At 37.9% G+C, this 19,667-nt stretch overlaps 1 protein-coding gene across 1 annotated transcript in view; it reads right to left on the bottom strand.

Moving 5' to 3' along the window:
- The window catches only part of ABCA1 (ATP binding cassette subfamily A member 1), a 128,477-nt gene that overhangs the window by 28,581 nt on the left and 80,229 nt on the right, over positions 1-19,667 (bottom strand). Inside the window, exons 13-26 of the mRNA XM_044677907.1 lie at positions 18,410-18,632; positions 18,063-18,284; positions 16,443-16,647; positions 14,748-14,861; positions 13,782-13,953; positions 12,641-12,772; positions 11,379-11,518; positions 9,803-9,940; positions 7,809-8,029; positions 5,642-5,714; positions 4,597-4,799; positions 3,255-3,303; positions 2,909-3,022; positions 1,366-1,514 (exon numbers count right to left, since the gene is read on the bottom strand). Coding sequence (XP_044533842.1) covers positions 1,366-1,514; positions 2,909-3,022; positions 3,255-3,303; positions 4,597-4,799; positions 5,642-5,714; positions 7,809-8,029; positions 9,803-9,940; positions 11,379-11,518; positions 12,641-12,772; positions 13,782-13,953; positions 14,748-14,861; positions 16,443-16,647; positions 18,063-18,284; positions 18,410-18,632 — 2,155 coding nt within the window. The remainder of the gene's footprint in view (positions 1-1,365; positions 1,515-2,908; positions 3,023-3,254; positions 3,304-4,596; positions 4,800-5,641; positions 5,715-7,808; positions 8,030-9,802; positions 9,941-11,378; positions 11,519-12,640; positions 12,773-13,781; positions 13,954-14,747; positions 14,862-16,442; positions 16,648-18,062; positions 18,285-18,409; positions 18,633-19,667) is intronic.

Here is a 19,667-nt window from a genome sequence, read left to right as displayed (position 1 = left end):
ATGCATGAAGCAAGAAGGCCTTGTGGCTAGCAAAGACATGGTAAACTTTCTGTGAGCAGAAAGAACTTTTTAAAGGAAAACCAACATGGATTGACTTTGAATTGCAGTCTGTTATATGTCCTACCTAAGAATCCCCCAAATATCAGACTAACTCAGATCAATAGCCCATCAGTCCACATTTATTCTCTGAGGTGGATTGTATGGGATATGAAAAAGATCACCAGGAAGGGAGTCAGAAGTCCTGGGACCCCTGGTTGATTCAATAATTAACTATATGGCAATACATATATCATTTAACTTCTCTAAGCCTCAGTTTCTCCATCTGTGAAATCTACAAGAAAAAATTACACAACTTATTTATAGGGATGGTTACATGTTACATAAATGTGAGTTATTGTTAGCCCCTCTGAGCTTTAGTTTTCTAGATGGGACTAAATCACCTCTAAGAAGTCACATCTAGTTATTTTCCATTCCACTTATCTACCTCATCATGGTAGGGCTATGTAACATCCCACTTTTGACATGCTTTCAGTTTAGTCTAGTTTTGGGCCAAATCTGTGATTTCACAAACAAAAAGAACATTCAGTAAAGAAAAACTCCCTCCAGCAAGGCAGGTCAGCACTTGCTATGCAACTCAGAGACTAAAGAACTAAGTGGTGAAGCTGAATGACATTTGCAAGGTCACAAAGATAGCATGTAGCACAACAGAGATTTAAACCTATTTTTTTAACCACTATGCCATAATTAATTCTAATTTCGAAATCCATGGATTTATCTAAATCCATTTTGAAGTTATTTCATTCTCTTTTCGTAAAATGTTGATCATGATGACTATAACATAGAACTCTAGGAATAACACATTTAATACCTAATGCATAAAACATAAATTTCTTTATTTGTCCTAATATTGTCTCTTTAAAACTCTTAAACTTAGCTTTAGTTCTAATATTCTGGGATTTGGTGAATAGCCTGGATACATCTTAACCCTGTATTTTTTGTTTTTCTAAGTTACAATAATTTCTTCTTCCCTAGTTCAACTAATTTTCTTTGAAAGAGTGCTATAGTGGCAATATTATTTAAATTGTTAAAGTATGCTAGGAATGGCCTGACTCTGATAGATTGCCTTTTACAAAAATCCCCCAAACAATCCACAGCTAATGGTCAAGTTCTGGAAAACTCAGACTTCCAGCTTGCATGGTTACACATTAAATAAATCTAGGAACTTCTCATCCTCTGTGAAGGGATTTGCATGACCAGTCTCCTAGACCTCTTAGTTACTACCTATGCTTAAAGAGAAGAAAAGCTTCCTAGATGGATACTTTGTTTTCCCACCCCCAAAGTGTATACAGAATCATTGTTTCTCACCTGAGCAAAAAATCCCTTCCTGCTTCGCCTGGCAATCAGCCACCTCTTCCACAAAAGGGCCACAAACTGCTGTTGGGTGAGTTTCCAACCCTTCACCTGATAGGAGCCTTTACCATCCATGCCACTGAGTAGATCTGTCTCTCGAGATTCTGAAAGAAAAGGACCCCAGGTCTCATGGGTTGCCATAGTAATCTTAGTCAAATGCCACAACCTTCCATCTCCTTTAATTCTCAGGTTGCCTCTGATTTTTCTAATTCTAATTCCTGACGTGTGCCTTCTCAAAAATGGCTACTGAAATAAAGAGCTATCATGGGAAATGACAATTTCAAAATGTCAAACAAAACCAAAGCCTCCACATGATGGGAACAACAAAATCCAGGTCCTTGAACAAAGACTGAAAATCAGTTTTCAAATATTAAAAGATGCATTCAGGCAAATCTTGATGCTATATAGCCATTTAGCCTAATCAAGTCTATCCAATTAAAAAAATACTAACACATACTTTTCATTACAAAAGACAAACTGTCCAATTCTATTTGTCATGATATTTTAATTCAGTCAATCTAAATCTGCATTCCAAAGTAAGATACTGAATTCAGTCCTTAAAAGTATGGCCCAAATAAGAGAATCATTGGCCTCTTAGTCACATCTTAGAACTTTGAAAATAATGTCATATGATTAAGTTGTTTGGATGAACACACGTACATGTAACACCAAATCATTCAATAAACATTTACTAAATGCCTACTATGTGCCAAGTGTGCTAAGTGCTAGTTACAAAAAAGAGGAGAAAACAGTGCTTGCACTTAAGAAACTTATAATTTAATGGATGCAAAAGTCTATATTTATTTGCTTGCTATCTCTAGATCAAATTCCTAGATACCATTGTGATTTTCAAAATAAGATAAATATGTTTCAAAAGTAATTGCATGATGATAAAATATGATTGATGCCAAAGAGAATATTGGAGGCAAAATATTTCACCATAATCCGCTTCTTTTGTTCTATGTATTTTACATGTTTAAAAACATTATTCTAAGAAGGAGTCTAGATGCATCACCAAATTACCAAAGAAGTCTATGACAAAGAAAAGTTAAAAACTCCTGGACCATTTCATTCCAGGACAAATCAGATTCATTAATTATCTGCCAAGCCATGTACATGCTAAAATATGAAAGGGAAAAGAAGTACACTTAGCATAATAATGAATAATAATCCATTTTTATTATGTGTAAACATTCAGTGAGTATCTCCCATTTTTGTAATCATTTCATAATTCCATTAATTTAGAAGGACTGGAAAAAAACCTTAAAGGTCATCTAGTCCAACCTTCTCATTGTTATAGATGAGGAAACACAAGTAATAAAATTAGACTCTGACTCTAAAATCCATCCTCCTGATATATTCCACTGAACCACACTGCCAATTTTAGGTCAAGTACAGCAAATGTTACTAGAGGTCCTTTTAGGAAAAAATTCTGAGAGGCAAGTATGAGGAAAAATGCTGTTTCAAATGATATGGTATAGTTCTTGTTAATGTTTACCTGGATCCACATCTGAGTCATTGGGATCAAAAGCATCATCTTCAGTGAATGGGCGCAGACAGCTCTGTCGGTCTCCAAAGGCACGTCTGTTCCTTCTTGCAGGTAAGGTTCCATCTGAAGGTAAGGGAAAACATGAGAAAGAAGGACATTAATTAGTTTTCATATATTCTACTTACTCACAAATGAATTCTGCACTAGCCCCCAAACACTGGAAATGAACTTGGGACAGAATGACATTAAAGGCAAAAATAACACATCCTTCCTTTCCATTCCTCAAATTCTAAATGAGTGAGCTCGGGTTAATTGTAAGAGATTGTGCAACAGAGACAATGCAACTTAAACTTACCTGATGTTTCTGCATCTACTCCACTGTCTTCAGCCACTTTAAGAAATATCTAGAAGATGAAAACAATTTTTATTAATGTTACTTCTCTAATAAGTATTATAACTGAATATTCTTTTGAATGGCATGATAAACCCTAAAAAATTAGGAAATTAGATTAGATGATTTCCAAGACTCCTTCCAGTTCTAAATCCCAAGTTCCCAATTACCTATGATCTTAGAAACAAGGAAAATAGGTCTTGCATATTGCCACAGCTTGCAAAAAAAAAATCACTAGATTGATATTATTGATCTAACAGTTAATCAAGTAGTATTTATATAGCACGTTAAGGTTTTAAAGTGCTTTACAAATGTTAACTAATTTGATCCTCACAACGACCCTAGAAAAGAGGTGCTATTATTAGCTCCGTTTTATAGATGAGAAAACGGAGACAACAAAAGTTATGTGACTTGTCCAGGGTCACATAGCTAGTATGTATCTGAGGTAGGATTTGAAATCATGTCTTCCTGACTCTAGGTCCACAACTCTGTACATTGTGCCACCCAGCTTCCATAAATAACACTGTCCCACTGATGAAAGATCCATGAATGCCTGTGAAATGCAAGCTCTAAAAAGTCCCCCCAGCTCACATGCCCAGGAAGTGGTTTTGCCTAGTTCAACTACTCAATTCAATAATCATTTATTAAAGCCTTTACTATGCACTGAATAATATGTTGGGTAGTAAGGATACAGAAATAAAAAATCCATGCCCTCGAGGGACTTTTATTCTATTGGGAGAAAACAATATGTCTACATATAAGTAACTAGAAAATATATACCCAGAAATTTGGGGGAGAGTACTAGTAGCTGGAGAATTATTTTTTAAAAAGATGCTGATGAAAGTCTTGCTTTAAGGAATACTTCAAACACAAATGGATGCCATATAAATGGGCCAATATAGGAATCATGCCCTGAGCCTCTGGAGGATGAGACAGATAGAATACTGACTTTGCTATCAAGTTTTCATGGTTCTCTGAATAAATGTCCATGGTTCTCTGCTAGCATCACAGCCATTTCTCTACAATCAGAAGAAGGTATCCAGCCATGAAAGAGCTTCTCTATTGAGCTCCCTTAAAATTCTTCTCTTTTCTTTCATGTCTTTTTTTTATTCAAACCCAACCTGAAGTAGTTAATCAAAGGCAGTATTTCCTAGATGCTCAGGATCCTGAGGACCAAAGGATGGAAAGGTTCCAAAGCAAACAAACTTCAGGTCATCCTGTGGTATTTTTTTTTTTGCCCTGGTCTTTGGAATTATTTATTCTACCTAATTCGTGCAGCTGGGAAAACATTCCTTGCCCAACATACCTCCTCCAGCGTAGTCTCTGAGATTCCATAACTCGAAATGCCCAGGTCAGAGAGTCGATCATCAATTTCATGGAAGAGTTCTACAAATGCCCCTTCCTTGGCAGCTTCGTAGGGCAGCACGTAGGTTAATTCGTGTCCAATATCCTCCACCAGCCGAGCTTCTGAGACATGCTTCGTAATTAGGTTGGAGATAGCAGAAACATCTAGAGAGATCAAAGTCCAACAGAGTCAACAGGATTATTGTCCTATAAAGAAACATGTGACCTATACCTTTTTTCCCCTCTTTGCTTATGTTCTAGAAAATGACAAACAAGGATCTGTCACGTTGGAATAGACATAAGCAAAAGGTGGCTGGCTATGAAGTCAACCAGGTGGTGCACTGGATAGAACAGAGAACTTGGGAGTCAGAAAAACCTAAATTGAAATCCTTCCTAAGACACTTAACTAGCTGTGTGATCATTAACCTCTCTGTCTCCATTTCTTCATCTAGAAAAGGGAAAAAATAACAATACCTGTCTCAGAAGGTTGCTGTAAAGATTAAATGAGGTAATGTAAAATGTTTTATAAATCTTAAAAGTGATATATAATTGCTAGCTATTAAAAAAAGAACCTTGGGGGCAGTTAAGTAGTTCATTTAACCTCTACTGCCTACCTCTTACTAATCTTCTGTCTTGGAACTAATATATAGTATTGGTTTAAAAAAGTAGGGGTTTAAAAATAAAGAGAGAAAGAAAGAAACTCCATTCAGATATTTCTATTGTTAATTCCAAATACAGTTAGGTGAAAAATACTTTTCTCAGATAAGCCAGATGCCAGATACTTTCTGCTAGTTTTATTTATGTTTTTGGTTTTTTTTCCCCTCTTGGAGAGTAAAAATTGGTCTCTAGCCAAGTGATGCTTGAGAAATTACATTTTTCTATGATGCTTAAAACTTTAAAGGAGCCCCCTAAAACAGCCACATATACAGAATGTTGAGGCTTGATTGCTCCCACACAAAACCTTGTTGGGGGTAAACCTTTCAAGTCAGAAATATCACAATCGTTACCTATTGTCAAGGTGTCACTTTCATGGTCACTGCCCAGGCCTGCATCAGAACTGCTCTGAGAAACACTGTCCTCCTGATGGCAAAGACGAAAGCAGAGATTATGTTCATACCAATAAATAGATAACGGAATGAGAAATCTGCTTCATTCCCTTTGTGCTTGGTACCAGCTCCCTTTTGCCCTCAGGAGATGCTCTAAGAGGCACATACTTCATATGGCTCAATTATATACCCCAGGCTTTAAAGATATTAATTTTACAAGAGTACAAAATGTTTACAACTAGTCTTCTTAGAATAAGAAACAGGAATTAAAGTCACAAAGTCCTTGCCCAATACTGGACAAAACAAGAGTCAGGACGGTGCTTAGATTGGTCTAGACATGGAACTAGGTCAGTCAGCATTTCTTAAATACCTACCATATTAGGCATTATGTTAATTAACCATCCAATGAAAATATCTTAAAATATACAAGCTGAGTAACAGATTCAGTACTAGAAGGGATTGTAGGGGCCATCTTGTACATCTTCATCATTTTAATGGTGAGAAAGATTAAGGCATAGAGAGGTGATAGACTTGCCCAACATATCACAAGTAGTAAGTGGCTGAACTAAGATTTGAACCCAGGGTCTCTGACTCAAATCTGAGTGTTCCTTTTCCCTTGTTTAGCTGTGGCAGGGTATGTATAATAGCTTTAAGTCAGACTATAGGGGCAAATATGATTATAATGCTATTTATCATTATACTAATGATAGAGAGAAGGGAAATGGGGAAAGAGAGACTGATATCATCACCCAAAGGGATAAGCTTCTCTGGAAAAACAGGGGGAATCACTCTACTTAACTAATTTTTAAAAAACAAAGTTATAAAGTTAAAAATAAAGTTATTCTTTTTTCACTTTTAACGAGTTGTTGAGTGGTTTAAAAAAAGTTCTTACATGAAAGTTTAAAGAATTGATTTGGCCTTTAACTTTTTTATATCATCTAGATAAGTGAAGCCAGTTTCCCTGTTTGGATAAGTTTCCTGATCAAACAGACAAGTAGGTAGTGAGCAATGACAATGCCAATGACCCTCAGATATTTAACTGAATCAGCTACCATACTAGCCTGTGGGGCTAGCATGAGCCTCAGGTACAAACGTACCATGAACAGCCAACAGGCTGGACCCTGGAACCAGGTACTCACTTTAGGCCAGTGATGGGCAAACCATGGCCCAATACAGGCCCTGAAATGTTCTATCCTACAGAACATTATTCCTAGTCTGACAAATACAATGAGTAGGATACAATACAATGAAACTTTGAAAGAGTTGACCTAGAAACAGACTGACCGATGAGCATTTCCTTTCCTTCGACCCCCTCTTTAAAAAGTTTGCCCATCACTGCTCTAGCCTACTGACTTTAGTTGTTGCTATAGTCAGAAATATAACAGGCAAAAGGAAACACAGATAACAAATAATGCTTTGAGATTTATAAGGAAACACCTGTTTTCCAAAGAATTATAAACACTTATGTCCCTTATACAATCTCATTAATCCCCACAGTATCTATCCAAGAACACAAGCAAGTAGAAAAAGAAACCCCTTGAGGGCTTGTATTTGTAACCCCTTAACACAGCATCTGGCACCTCCATAAAAGCAATTAGCAAATATTTGCTGCCTGCCTGTAATCTAATTATCTTAATTTCATATGAAAAATTTTAAGCACTGACACAAATCACTTATTCAAGATCATATACAAGTAAGTAGTGAAGCTGGGACAAAGCCCAAGTTTCCCTACTCGCATGCCAAGGTGAGTATTGACTCCCCATTCCCAGTTTTTCTATGCCTGAGCGGCAATTTCAGCTGCTTCAGGGTGTATTGCAAACATCAGGAGACACATACTGCTGACAGAACCAAGCCCTGGAAAGCTTTTTCTCATGAGTCATGATGCCCCTGAAGCACTGTGCTGCATACTCTATAGGTTTAATTTGCCAGTATAAAGTCAGCCTGAACTCTCTATTTCTCCATTCTTCCATGAGACCTGGTACATTGTAGAATAAACAAAACTGAGCAGCAGAAAGGGGAGCTGCTTTTCCTTGAAGTCACAGCAGTAGAACTGGGAATAAAAACAGAGGAAGCCTCTGATTTCTACTCTTGGGAATTAGTCCTCAGAACAGGAATAGGAGATTCTCACCTTTTTCAGGTAAGACACCGTACTGCTACTGTTTCTACAGGAACTGAGGGAGGAATCCACATCCTTCTTGACCAGGGTCAGGTAGTACCCTGTTCCCAGCTGATTCTTCAAAAAGAGAGAGGAGCCAACACAACACAGCTTCCCATGAGAAATGATGGCAATCCTATCCCCCAGTATATCTGCCTCATCCATGTGGTGAGTGGACAGAATGATGGTGCGACCTGCAAGACATAAATCAGAGGATGAATGGTAATGGTAATGGTGCCTGCTATCATGAGCCACTGAAAGGAGGAAAATATAATAAACAACCAGGAACACAACCTAAATACTCGTCTGGTTATGACTGCTTCTAACATGGCTAAGGCTTGGCATCCTCTAGTATTCAGATGACACTCGTTCAGTTAAATTCAATATTTATTAAGCACCTAAAATGCTCAGGACTGTCCTAGGCACTTCTAAGGATAATGTTTAAGTTAAGAAAGGATCCCGGTCACCACAGAATTTAAAGGCTTACAAAACATAGACACCTTGGCGATAAGAAAATACCATTACCAGGCACACAATCAGAGTCAAAGATTAACGAAACGGTCCATCAGGTATGAAAATATTCATATAGCCAATTATTGTGGTTGCTCACAACTGGGAATATAGTTGGGAACCACCAATTGGGGGCAGATTGAATGAACTGTGATATATAAATACAACAAAATGAATTATAAGATATGACAAATATTAAGACTTTGGAGAAACCATGGATGATCCACACAGGAAAAGATGCAGAGCAAAGAAAGATACACCAAAGGAATGAATAAATAATTAACCATACTAAAAGACACGAGAAGTCAAAGAGAATGCAGTTACTGATTTGGGCTTTGGAAGAATGATAATGCAGCATGTCTCTCACAGAAGTGGAGGGCTGTAGCTACAAAAGAGTCAATATGGGGAATGTGCTGGGCTGTTCATCCTAGTCTTTGTTAAAAGATAAGTCTGAGAAGTGTTATAGTGAAATCAGGGAGAGTGGGAAGTGACAGGCAGAGGCAGAGAGAAAGGATTCTAGAACTCTAGGGTCAGTCAGTGACTTTCTGGTGTCAGTCCCTGGACTTACTCTCTCTGGAGATACTGGCTCTCTCTCTGGATACCCTGAGTGGGTCATCCTTCAAGCTTTCACCAACCAGAAAGAGGCTGAGTTTGGTAAGCTACACAGGTGGGCTGTGCAACCAAATCCTTACTCCCCCTTCCTCTTGGATTTTATGTTGCTGAGACTCTACTGGGCTCCTGCCTGACCCTGAAGGGCAACAGTCGAGAGATCTCCCTACAAACCCAGTAGACCTGTTTACCTCCCAGGTTTCCCTTAATTTTAAATCCTACCAAAGGGGTGTGGGGGATTCTGGATAGGATAGAGTATAGATAGGTGGGTAAATTTAGGTAGAGATCAGTGTAGAAACCCGTTGGACCTTGGTGGGAGGATCTTTAGTTCTACCCCAGTTAGATCATCCCACTCCCTTCCCTTACCTGATCCACTTTATAATAAAACCCTGTTTATCATCTCACTGGTACCTTGTCAATCTCTCTCTGAATCCTTTCCCAAAATCCTTTCCCAAGGACTGGTCCAAGGACTATTACATCTAGAACCTAGTAATCATCAAAACCCTCTTAACCATTATACCATGAACCTAATAATATGCATTTATTATTTCAGAGGGCAGGAGCAAGACAGAAGGACAAAAGTCACTGGGATATGGCAGTGATATAAGAAAGAAAAAAGCATCAAGAAACCATTTTTAAAGTAGAAATAGTATATGATGCCATTAAAACAAACCCCTTTATGAGATTTGGGGGTCCTGGAGTCTCAGATAAAAAGAGCAACATTTTTCTTGAGACACATTAGGTAGTTCTGATGCCTTGGGCAAGGGCTTAGGAAGAATTATATTGATACATTCACATTTCATGCAAAGCCAAATGTCTCTTTTAATTAAAAACAAACATTAAAGCACCTTGTCGATATTTCAGGAGCAGCTCCCATATCCCTCTGCGAGAGTAAGGGTCCACCCCAGCTGTCGGTTCATCTAAAATGACGACCTTCGATCCACCAACAAAGGCCAAAGCCACAGACAGCTTTCTTTGCATTCCTCCTGTAAAAATAGAAAAATCAATTTTTAGAATTCTCTTGGGTTAGATAATAAATTAAGAAAGAAGAATCTATGATTCTGTTCCAATCCAGAACTTCACAGCCTGCTGAGGAGGCCAGTATGATTCCTCTGCAAGAGGTTAGCAACAAGAAGTTAGCATCCTTAGGGATCAACTAATTTTCACTTCATCATACTACTGCATCCTTTGGTCTTACTACTAACATTGGTCTTGATCTCTCCCAAGCTAATAATGGGGAGGGGGAGGTGCATGTACCCACACACATACAAGTGTATAATATATACTCCATATACAGTGCTTTTATATAGATAGTGATATATACTCCATATATAGTGCTTTTATATAGATAGTGATAGTATATATTAGTATACTATATTGATCCATTCAATCAATAAAATTTTATAAGTACCTACTATGTGCCAGGCTAAGTACTAGGGGCATAAAAAAGGCAAAAGACAGTCCCTACCCTGCAGGAGTTTATAATTTAAGTGGAGGGAGACAAAATACAAACAAACATATACAAAGCAAGCTATATATAGGATAAATGGAAATAATTAACACTGGAATTAAGAGGGGTTGGGGCAGGCTTTCTGGGGAAGGTGGGACTTTAGTTGAGATGAAAGGAGGCCAGGTAGGTCAATAGCTAGAGCAGAGGAGCAAAATTCCTCTATGGAGGACAACCAGAGAGATGGATTGTCTTGTTCTTGGAGTATCCAGGAGACCAGTGTTATTGGAATGTATAGCACATTTACAGTGTGTGTATGTATCTTTCTGTCTGTCATGTATGTATGTATGTATGTGTGTGTCTTCTCTTTGTCCATCCTCTGTGTTCTCGTTCATTCTCTCTCTCTCTCTCTCTCTTTCTCACACACACACACACACACACACACACACACACACACACACACACACACTATGGTGCCACCTAGCTGCCACAAGTAAATAAATCTCAACTGGAAACACACTGGAAAACCTGTCCTCTTCCCAGCACTTATGTTACCTACTTTTTTAAGTGCAAGAGAAAAAAAAAGAACTGAAATATCTCCCAAATCCATTCTTTCTCCAACTCTCACATGTAAAACCTTCTCTTCCACTTAGCTCTTTAGAGAATAAACAAAGAGGAAAACTGGGAGATAAGGGAGAAACAAAAAGACAAAAGAAAAAGGAAAGAGGAAAGAAACCAAGGGAAAGAGGATTGGAACAGTTTATATAAGTTCTGGAATGAATGTTGTTAAAAGAGTTGAACTCTCCTTCATCTTTTCCACATGAAGTATGAAGCTAGCTAATATCTTTGAACCAGAAGAGGAGAAGGAGAAAAAGTATTTATGAAGTAACTGCTATGTGCCAGGCACTGTGCTCAATGTTTTACAAATATTTTATTTCATTTGAAGAGGTGGGGGTAGAGGCAATATTTAGACTTACCAGACAGCTGACTTGTTTTAGTTTTCAGTTTGTGTGGCAAACCAACATCTAGTACCATCTGCTGCATCTCTTCCTTCACATTTTTTTCTGACAGCCCTTTTAGACGGGCATAGAACCAGATGTGTTCTTCTACTGTTAGCCTATGGAAAGAGTGGACATGCTACTGGTCACCTGGGGTCCTGCTGGTCAGAGCAGGATTTGCATTATTTGTCAAATGAATCATAAAAGGAACAAGGCTTATAATGTAAAAGCAAACGAGAAACTTTTGAAAACTCCAGTCCCTGAAAAATAACCAATTATTAGGATGAGATGGCAATGATGGGTTGTAATTTGCATCTTTGGATGGAGTGCCCTCATCAGTGAAATCACAGATCCATCAAAATGCCAAAATACTAAAGAACCAAGGTTCCTAAAGAAGAAGAATAAATTACTGACTGTTTTTACTACTTAGTAAACTACTAAACAGTCAACAACTAAAAATGAACTTTTTGAAAAATCTTACTTTACTATTAAATAGGGATTAGTCTTGAAATAAAAGTCATACATCTCTATTCCCCCAATTGAGATAAAGGCTGCTTTCATCAAACCTGGCTCAGGAGGAAGTCATGGGAGCACGGGGCCCCAGAACAAAGGATGGGGAAAGAAACCCTGAGCATGGTTAAGAATAGCAATAAATTAAAAGTTCTGGGTTCCCAAGAAAAATTTTGCCTATCTCTTTCTCCCTTCTAGTAAATCAAGAAACACACTCATCATTTGCCACAGTGGGAGTAAATGGGTAGGGCTTCTTTTATTAGCTCCTTAACACAAAAACGGCTGTCTTCAAAACAAGCGTGAGCATCAAGCTCTGAAGGTTGAAGGGCTGACTTCTCATTGCTAGAATAAGCTGCTCAGACTGCAGCGATATGAGGAAATAGAAGGAAGAACAGTGCTCAGCAAGACTAGAGATATACACAGATAATCCCTCCAGAATGGGCAAGGAAATGAGGGTGCACCTCCCTCCTCCTCTATGCACCTTTCAGGACATGTTGCATTTTTGTGATCTCTCCCTCACAACAGCAGTTGCTCCTAATTGCCTCTACTTAATACTGCTCTGGATACTTGTTTTTAACCAGGAAGCATCTGCTAGAAGGAAACCCCACCTAGAATGGTATTCCCAGGGCCCCACACTGCTCCATCACTTGTGCCATTTCTTGGTCACCCACTACAGGAGCACATACAACAAAGATCTTTCCATCCTCTGAAAACACATGGCTGTTACTCACATGTCAAAAAGTACATTATGCTGAGGACAGACCCCCAAATTCTGCCGTATAGTGCTCAGCTCTGAACGAATATCTTTTCCAAGGATGTAGGCAGTGCCTGAGGTTGGGGGGAACAAGCCAGTCAAGATGGACCTAAATATAAAGGAAATGCACTGTAAATAAATGCCAAACTGACAACCCTCAAATTTTTCCCACCCTTGCAGTAGTAAAACTGCAAACCACCTGTAAACCTGTAAACCACCCAACTACCACCACCTTCCATTCCTCTTTGCCACCTACATAATAAATCAAGTATTTTTGGTTTCAGTTTCATTCAAATGCAATTAATCCTATTCTTTTAAAATGTTACTGAGGGGTGGTAATATAGATTCAAATTTGCAGTGGTAAATCCACCTTAAGTGCAAACACACATTTTTATGTAATTTACATTTTGAATCACCACTGGAAACCTCTGAAGGCTCCTTCTGGGTCTCATAAAAACTGACAGTCATTCATGAACTACACTTTGAAAGTCAACAGAGTCACGTCACCACCTGAGGCAAACATGAGATTTTTGCTTCGAGTAGGGTTCTGATTCGTTTAAGACATTCTCCCAAATAAGGTCATTTTCAGATTAAAAATGAAACAAATCATCTGAACTTTCTGCTTAAATGTCTGTTTACTAGAAATAAGTATCTCTTTCTGAACGTGGATTCTCTTTCACAGAATCAGCTTTTTTTCATCCTGATTAGAAAGGAATACCAAGAAAGCTCAAGTAGTGAGATTAGCTCTCAGGATATCTGTATGCTACACTTTCTAAAAATGCTCTAAAGTTCCAAAAATTAACCAGACCTCTCCATTTGGCATCATGCCCCCTTTTTATATGCATGCATTACAAAATTCTTGGCCACACATGCAAATGTGCATCCATATAAACATACATGTTCACATTTATGTATATAGACATGTCATTTATTTCCTGTTCATGTCTATATATACACGTGTGTACATGCACCTGTGTATCTGGATACAAAGGTGTATGTATGTATAAGAACACATACACATAAATATATACATACACATAATCACTTTAGGATACAGTTTTTCTAACTAAGTCCTTCCATCTGGTTTACTCTATAAAAGCAAAACGTCCTCTTCTTACATGGTGGTAGTTTTCCCGGCTCCATTATGTCCCAGAAAAGATGTGATCTGCCCTTCATAGAAATTCAATGCAAGGCCATCTACTGCCACCTTCATGCCATCCCGATAAACTTTTACCAGGTTCTGAATAGACACCCCCAGACGCAGGTGGCTAGGTTCTTCTTCCATGCAGACTATGAGAAAGAAATTCAGAAAGTAATATAGTAGATGTAGAGAAGTCCAGCAGTAAAATCCATTGTATTGATGGGCAGAAGTAGTCTGCCACTAGATTTTATTACAATGGTGACAGCATGTCAGCAGTCTGTCATCGATATCAAGGTTCCATCGCCCATCGGAGACTACACAGTTTCTCCCTTGCAGCAATGTGACAAATGAGAAATATTCCCCAAGAATATCACCCACCACACTGACAAAGGTTCCATCCTTAAACTAGGGCTCTTCTTGTTTTCCCTCTGCTACAGAAATGGAAGAAACTGACTTAAATGTGCTCAGACAGGGATCCCAAACTGTGGTTATCATCGTCTTAAAAATAAAAAAATAAATAGATGACAGCCATTTGGTACTGCCATACATACTTATGTAATCAGGGTAAGAAAGAGAGAACTCAATATTCTGCCTCTTTCACACCCATTTCTTCCTCTAGATAGTATGGCTCAAGATGGGGCAGGGTTAGCATAGGGGAAGTAATTCAAGCTCCTGCAGCAGCTAGGGAGAGAAAAGAAATGTTATCTAGAGCTAGGAGCACTAGTTCCAGGATAATCCTTAGACACACTCTTGTGATGTCAACCAATTACAATATGAAAAGCCCGAGAAAATAGTGAATGAGGCATTCTGTTAAAGTGAGATTTTGTTGACTGACATATGATTCTAGAGTTCTGCAAGGTCATAGCCAGTGTTCTCTAAAGAAATATCAACAATCAATGCAAAAAAGTAAGGAACAGAATTGAAGACTTTCAGCAGAACTTACTTTCTGAAGTCCCTTTTTGCCTGGAACCAGTATGACTCTTTTCATCACTTTCCTCACCAAACCAATAAGACTTGGTGAAAGGGAAATACCAGGGTCTTGGAATTCCATATTGACCTGAAAATGAAAAATAGATATTAGCCAAGCTTAAAGTTATCACTGTATCCCTTAGGTTTCCTACACTGAACCCAGCACAAGTTCTATCCTAATAAACAACTTGGAGCCTCCGGGAAATAGAAAAGCTGAATGACTGAAAGTTCAGTTTTTTTATAAAGTACTTTTTTAAAAATATTAATTAACTAATGAAGAATTAAAAAGCTAAGCCTAGAAGAGGTTCTCCCTCGGCCCATGATAACCTAGTCAAAATTCATTTTACCAGAGGGGAAACTGAGGCTCAGAGAATTGATTTAAGATCACAAAGCTACTAAGTAAAAAAAAAAATCTGAACTCATGTTTGACTCTCAGCTCAGTTAACTTTTCACTATAGCATAATGCCTCATTAATGTCATTGTGCTAGGTACTCCAGGAGGTGAAAAGAAGTATAAAATATAATCCCATTGGCAGTAGAATATATAATAAACACCTTGAGGGTGGAAGCTGTTTTATTTTTGTCTCTCTATCCCCAGCATGTAAAACGGTGAGTATATGGCACACAAGTGGTGCTTAACAAATGCATGGTGAATTGAATGAACTGAATTGACAAGAAGCTCATAATTTAGTTGGGGAGAGAAGGAATACATGCATAAGCTATTAGTACCAAGCATGGAAGTACTTGCCTTGTAGCTTATGCATGTATTCCTTCTCTCCCCAACTAAATTATGAGCTTCTTGTCAAGACAAAGTAGGGACCAATAATAGGTTACAATAGAAAGTAGGGGGGTGATAACATTGGAATAATAGAGACATGAAATGGTGAGGGCTGCATATGCCTTGTCACAGTCAGGTAGATAGAAACATTAAGTTGGCACCTAAACCAGATAGGCAACAGGATGGTATAATTTAGGCAGTTAGTTGGCATTAATGAGCATCTAAGTTCAAATCCTGCCTCAGGCCCTTGCTAGCTGTGTGACCATGGGCAAGTGACTCAACCTCTCAGCCTCAGTTTCTCCATCTGTAAAATGAAGATAATAATAGCACCCACCTTACAAGGTTGTTGTGAGGATTAAAAGAAATAGTGTATATATCATGCTTTGCAAAATTTAAAACATTAAATTAAATACTAGCTATTATTTATTACCATCATTAAATAGTACTATACCATGAAATTGGGCATGAAATGAATCCATCTCACATTTTATATAAGGAAATACTGAGAAATTTGTGGATTCTTACAAGATCAGACATCGAGTCAATGGTAAAATAAAGGTTTGAATACCAAAGTACCAAAACCCATCTGCCACGACTTTAAAAACATAAAGAGTCAAAACATAGAGCTAAAAGTTTGGAAAGATCATTAAAGGCTGCCTAGTCCAACTACCACTGCCTTTACAGTAGCAGTTACTTTCTATATTTGATCTGTTCAGTTTGACTTGTGTATAAAACTTTGTCTTCTTCCAAGGAGAACAGAATCCCCATAAAGACTCTACTGTAAGGCAAAAGATTAACAGGAAGGAAATAGAACATCTCGTGAAATCCAAAACGAGGGACAGAATTTTCTAAAGAAGACAAATATAGGGTTGAATGGTAGAACAAAGTGTACCTGGAAAGACCGATTCAATATACCAGGTCATCACACCATACAGGAAGGCATCAAACAGCATCACAGAGATTGAGGTGGTGAGGTTGAAGCCATCTTCCTCGAGAGGGCTCTCAAAGAGGTTGTCCCACTGTACTCCAATGCCCTGCTCCTCAAAGAGGGCAAAATACTCACAACCAAATCCAAATGCTACAGGAGACAGAAGACTCTGAGGGAAGTAACATCAGGAGAAATTCTATCAATCTTTTTTTCTTTCATCCATATTTTTAAATATTATAGACATGCTCCTACTTTAATCAGTCCTGATGTAAAAAATCTGAATTTTAAAAATGGAGAAACTAAGAAGAAATCATTAACATAACAAAGGAATGGATTCCTTTAAATTGTGAACTTGTGAAGCATTTTTGGAATCCAGGAATCAGAAAGTATTTTGGAGGTTGTCTAGTGTGCCTTCTATTCCCATATAATGAATCCTTTCTCTGATATCTCCAACAACAACATTTTGACATCTTTTACTGTTGCACAAAGTTCAGCTCTCTTGTCTTACAATATCAGGATTTTGGTTAGAAAGCCAAAAGGCTCAGTAATTTTAGACGTACACACACTCCATCTTTGTATCTCTGTCTCTGACTTTCTCTCTCATCGATAATCACAAATGATCCTTCAGTTTAGCATCCCTATTAACTCTTAAGTTTCTCAGAGACATTTGTCTAGTTCTGACTTTGCAAAAGAATATTAAGATCAAGCACCCAAAAGATGTTAAGTGGGAATTTTCCATAATACAAATTGTTCTGATCTTTTATCCCTCTCAAAAGACTTAGGGCATGTGTAGAAAATACTAAGGATGAATCCGTGACAGAACCCTTTGAAAAATAGAATTTAAGTATTATCAAAGGGGAAGAAAAAGAAGGTATATGCAGTAGAACATTGTATGTATCAGTGTATGCACTGATAACTGGTGTGTGGTTAATTTCATCAAATTGGGGTTTTCTCTTTCTTTTCCATTCTTTATATTAAGGATTAGGCTCTCTGGATGAGAGGAAAGGGAAATACATATTTGGAAATTAAAATGATTCAAAAACAAAAGATATTAATAACAAAAATTTTAAGTAACTATAACCAAAGGTAATCCTATCCACTCACAAACTGTCCAATGCTTTAGGATTCTCCCTTGAGAGGCTGAGAATCATAACTCTTCACAGGGAAAGGGAGACTCATCATGCCCATCATCTAGCATGCCTGTCTACAGGGCCCCAAGATTATATATACAAAGTACTTTGCCAATTTTTCAAGAGCTGTATATTCTGGATTGAGTTTAGCATGATAATCACACCAATAGATTGAAACAGTTTATACAGCCAGCAAATGGTCACTTTACACAATTTACTTTATTGGGGGGAGGGGGAACCATGTTCAGTCTTGCCTGAGTGCATTCTTGCTGTCTAATGAAGTGAAGGAATTAAAAGTTCCAGGGGAATGAGAAATTCCCTTCCTACCTTTATTTTTCACAGAATATGTGGCAGCCTCGCTTGTAATTTATCAAGGATTTGGTAATGGTACAATTATAGTAATAGTAATGAAAAATATAAGTATAATCATTGCTTTTATCTAAAAATGACTTACAGCAAAGATTTTCAGAGAGAAGCCCACATAGTCCTGCCAAGCAACACAGAGGACATAGGGCAGGTAGAGTGTAAAGTAGATGATCCCACCACAGGCTGCAGCCAAGTTGGCTCTAGAGAAGAGTGTGCTGATCAAGAAGCATTGCAAGATGGTCACCACAGCGAAGACGGTGAGGAACAGGAAGACCACACTGGGGTCACTGTAGGGCAGCAAGTTTCCTAGCTGGAAAGGAATCAGATCCATCAAATACACTGTACCTCAATATACCAGACATATCTTGTACAAAGACTTGCAAAAAAGTGCAGTCAATAACCATAAATGACCACTTCAGCAGGACCCAATCTTACCTTCAGGATTAACACCAGCAGCCCTGCACTCACAAGGAGTGGGATGAAGCTGCTAATGAACCAGCTAAACCAGAGGATGCCGTTGTCCAAACCCATCATTCTCATGGTCTCCTTTAGTCGGGCTTCTTTCTCATACACGATCCCCTTAATGATCACCGCCACAGAGTAGATCCAAGCCAAGGTCATGAAGAGAGGCATTGAGCGGCTCATCACCCGCAGAAATCTATTCCCCCACAAGAAAGAAAGTGAAAGGAATATGGATATAGATAGAAGTACAGAATGATAGAATCTCAGGGCTATAAGAAATTATAAGAAAAACCTTTCTACATTTAGAAAGCACTATTAAGAGGAAGATAACATCATGTAGTGGATAGAGTCAGTCTGAGAATCTAGATGATTTGGATTCAAATTATTATGAATATGCCACTTAAATCTCTTAAAGTCTTAAGGAAATTTAAGAATATATGTTGCAGTACAGTTTTTTACCTGTATTGCTGGAGGGAATTTCCTCACTGAGAGTTCTCTACAACAATAAAAATCATAGGTCTACAATAACATCAAAGTTCTCAAGGTGTTCTTTATAAAGAGCTAAAACTTTCCCCTTTCTGGTCAAGCAAAATGAATGTAAATTCAAAAATCTGAGGACAATTCTCTACCAACATTTTCTCTTTTCCAGGCTAAGCATTCCCCTTTCTTTCAATTGACTTCTGTCTGTTATGGCTTCTAGTACCTTAATAACATGATTCCTACTCCTACAACCCCTCCCTGTACCTCAGATTTAGCCTAGCTTGCCAGTGTCCTTTCTAAAACCTGGTGACTAATAATATACTCACATGAATAAACCTTTGTCGTATGGTGTTGAAATAAGCAATAAAACGGGATAAAGCTTAATCTATGTTGTCAAGTCTAATTTATAAAATAACTGTTAAAAATATAAATGTTTACTTTTATGTGTATATGCGTGTGCATATATCTGAATACTAAGAAAGTATTGTCAAGTAACAGTGCAGCAATCCACAAGTCAGTAAGTACTCTTAAAGTGCTTGGAAAAAAAATCTGCTTTCTTAACAAAATTATTTTGTCAGTGTAAAAGTAAACTGCAGACACTCCTTTTTCAATCCTCACAAACCAAATGAGTAGTCTATAACTTTTTGAACTTTAACTGATAAAGCTTTTTTTAATTTATCAGAGCATCACAGTAGCAATAATAAAAATGTATTGGGGGGGTGCATTTTTCTTTTATTTATTTTGTTTGTTT

This window comes from Gracilinanus agilis, chromosome 1 (assembly GCF_016433145.1).
Source record: "Gracilinanus agilis isolate LMUSP501 chromosome 1, AgileGrace, whole genome shotgun sequence".
Classification (NCBI taxonomy): Eukaryota; Metazoa; Chordata; class Mammalia; order Didelphimorphia; family Didelphidae; genus Gracilinanus; species Gracilinanus agilis.
Note: the sequence above shows the minus strand (reverse complement) of the source record. Positions and strands in the feature narration are given on the sequence as shown.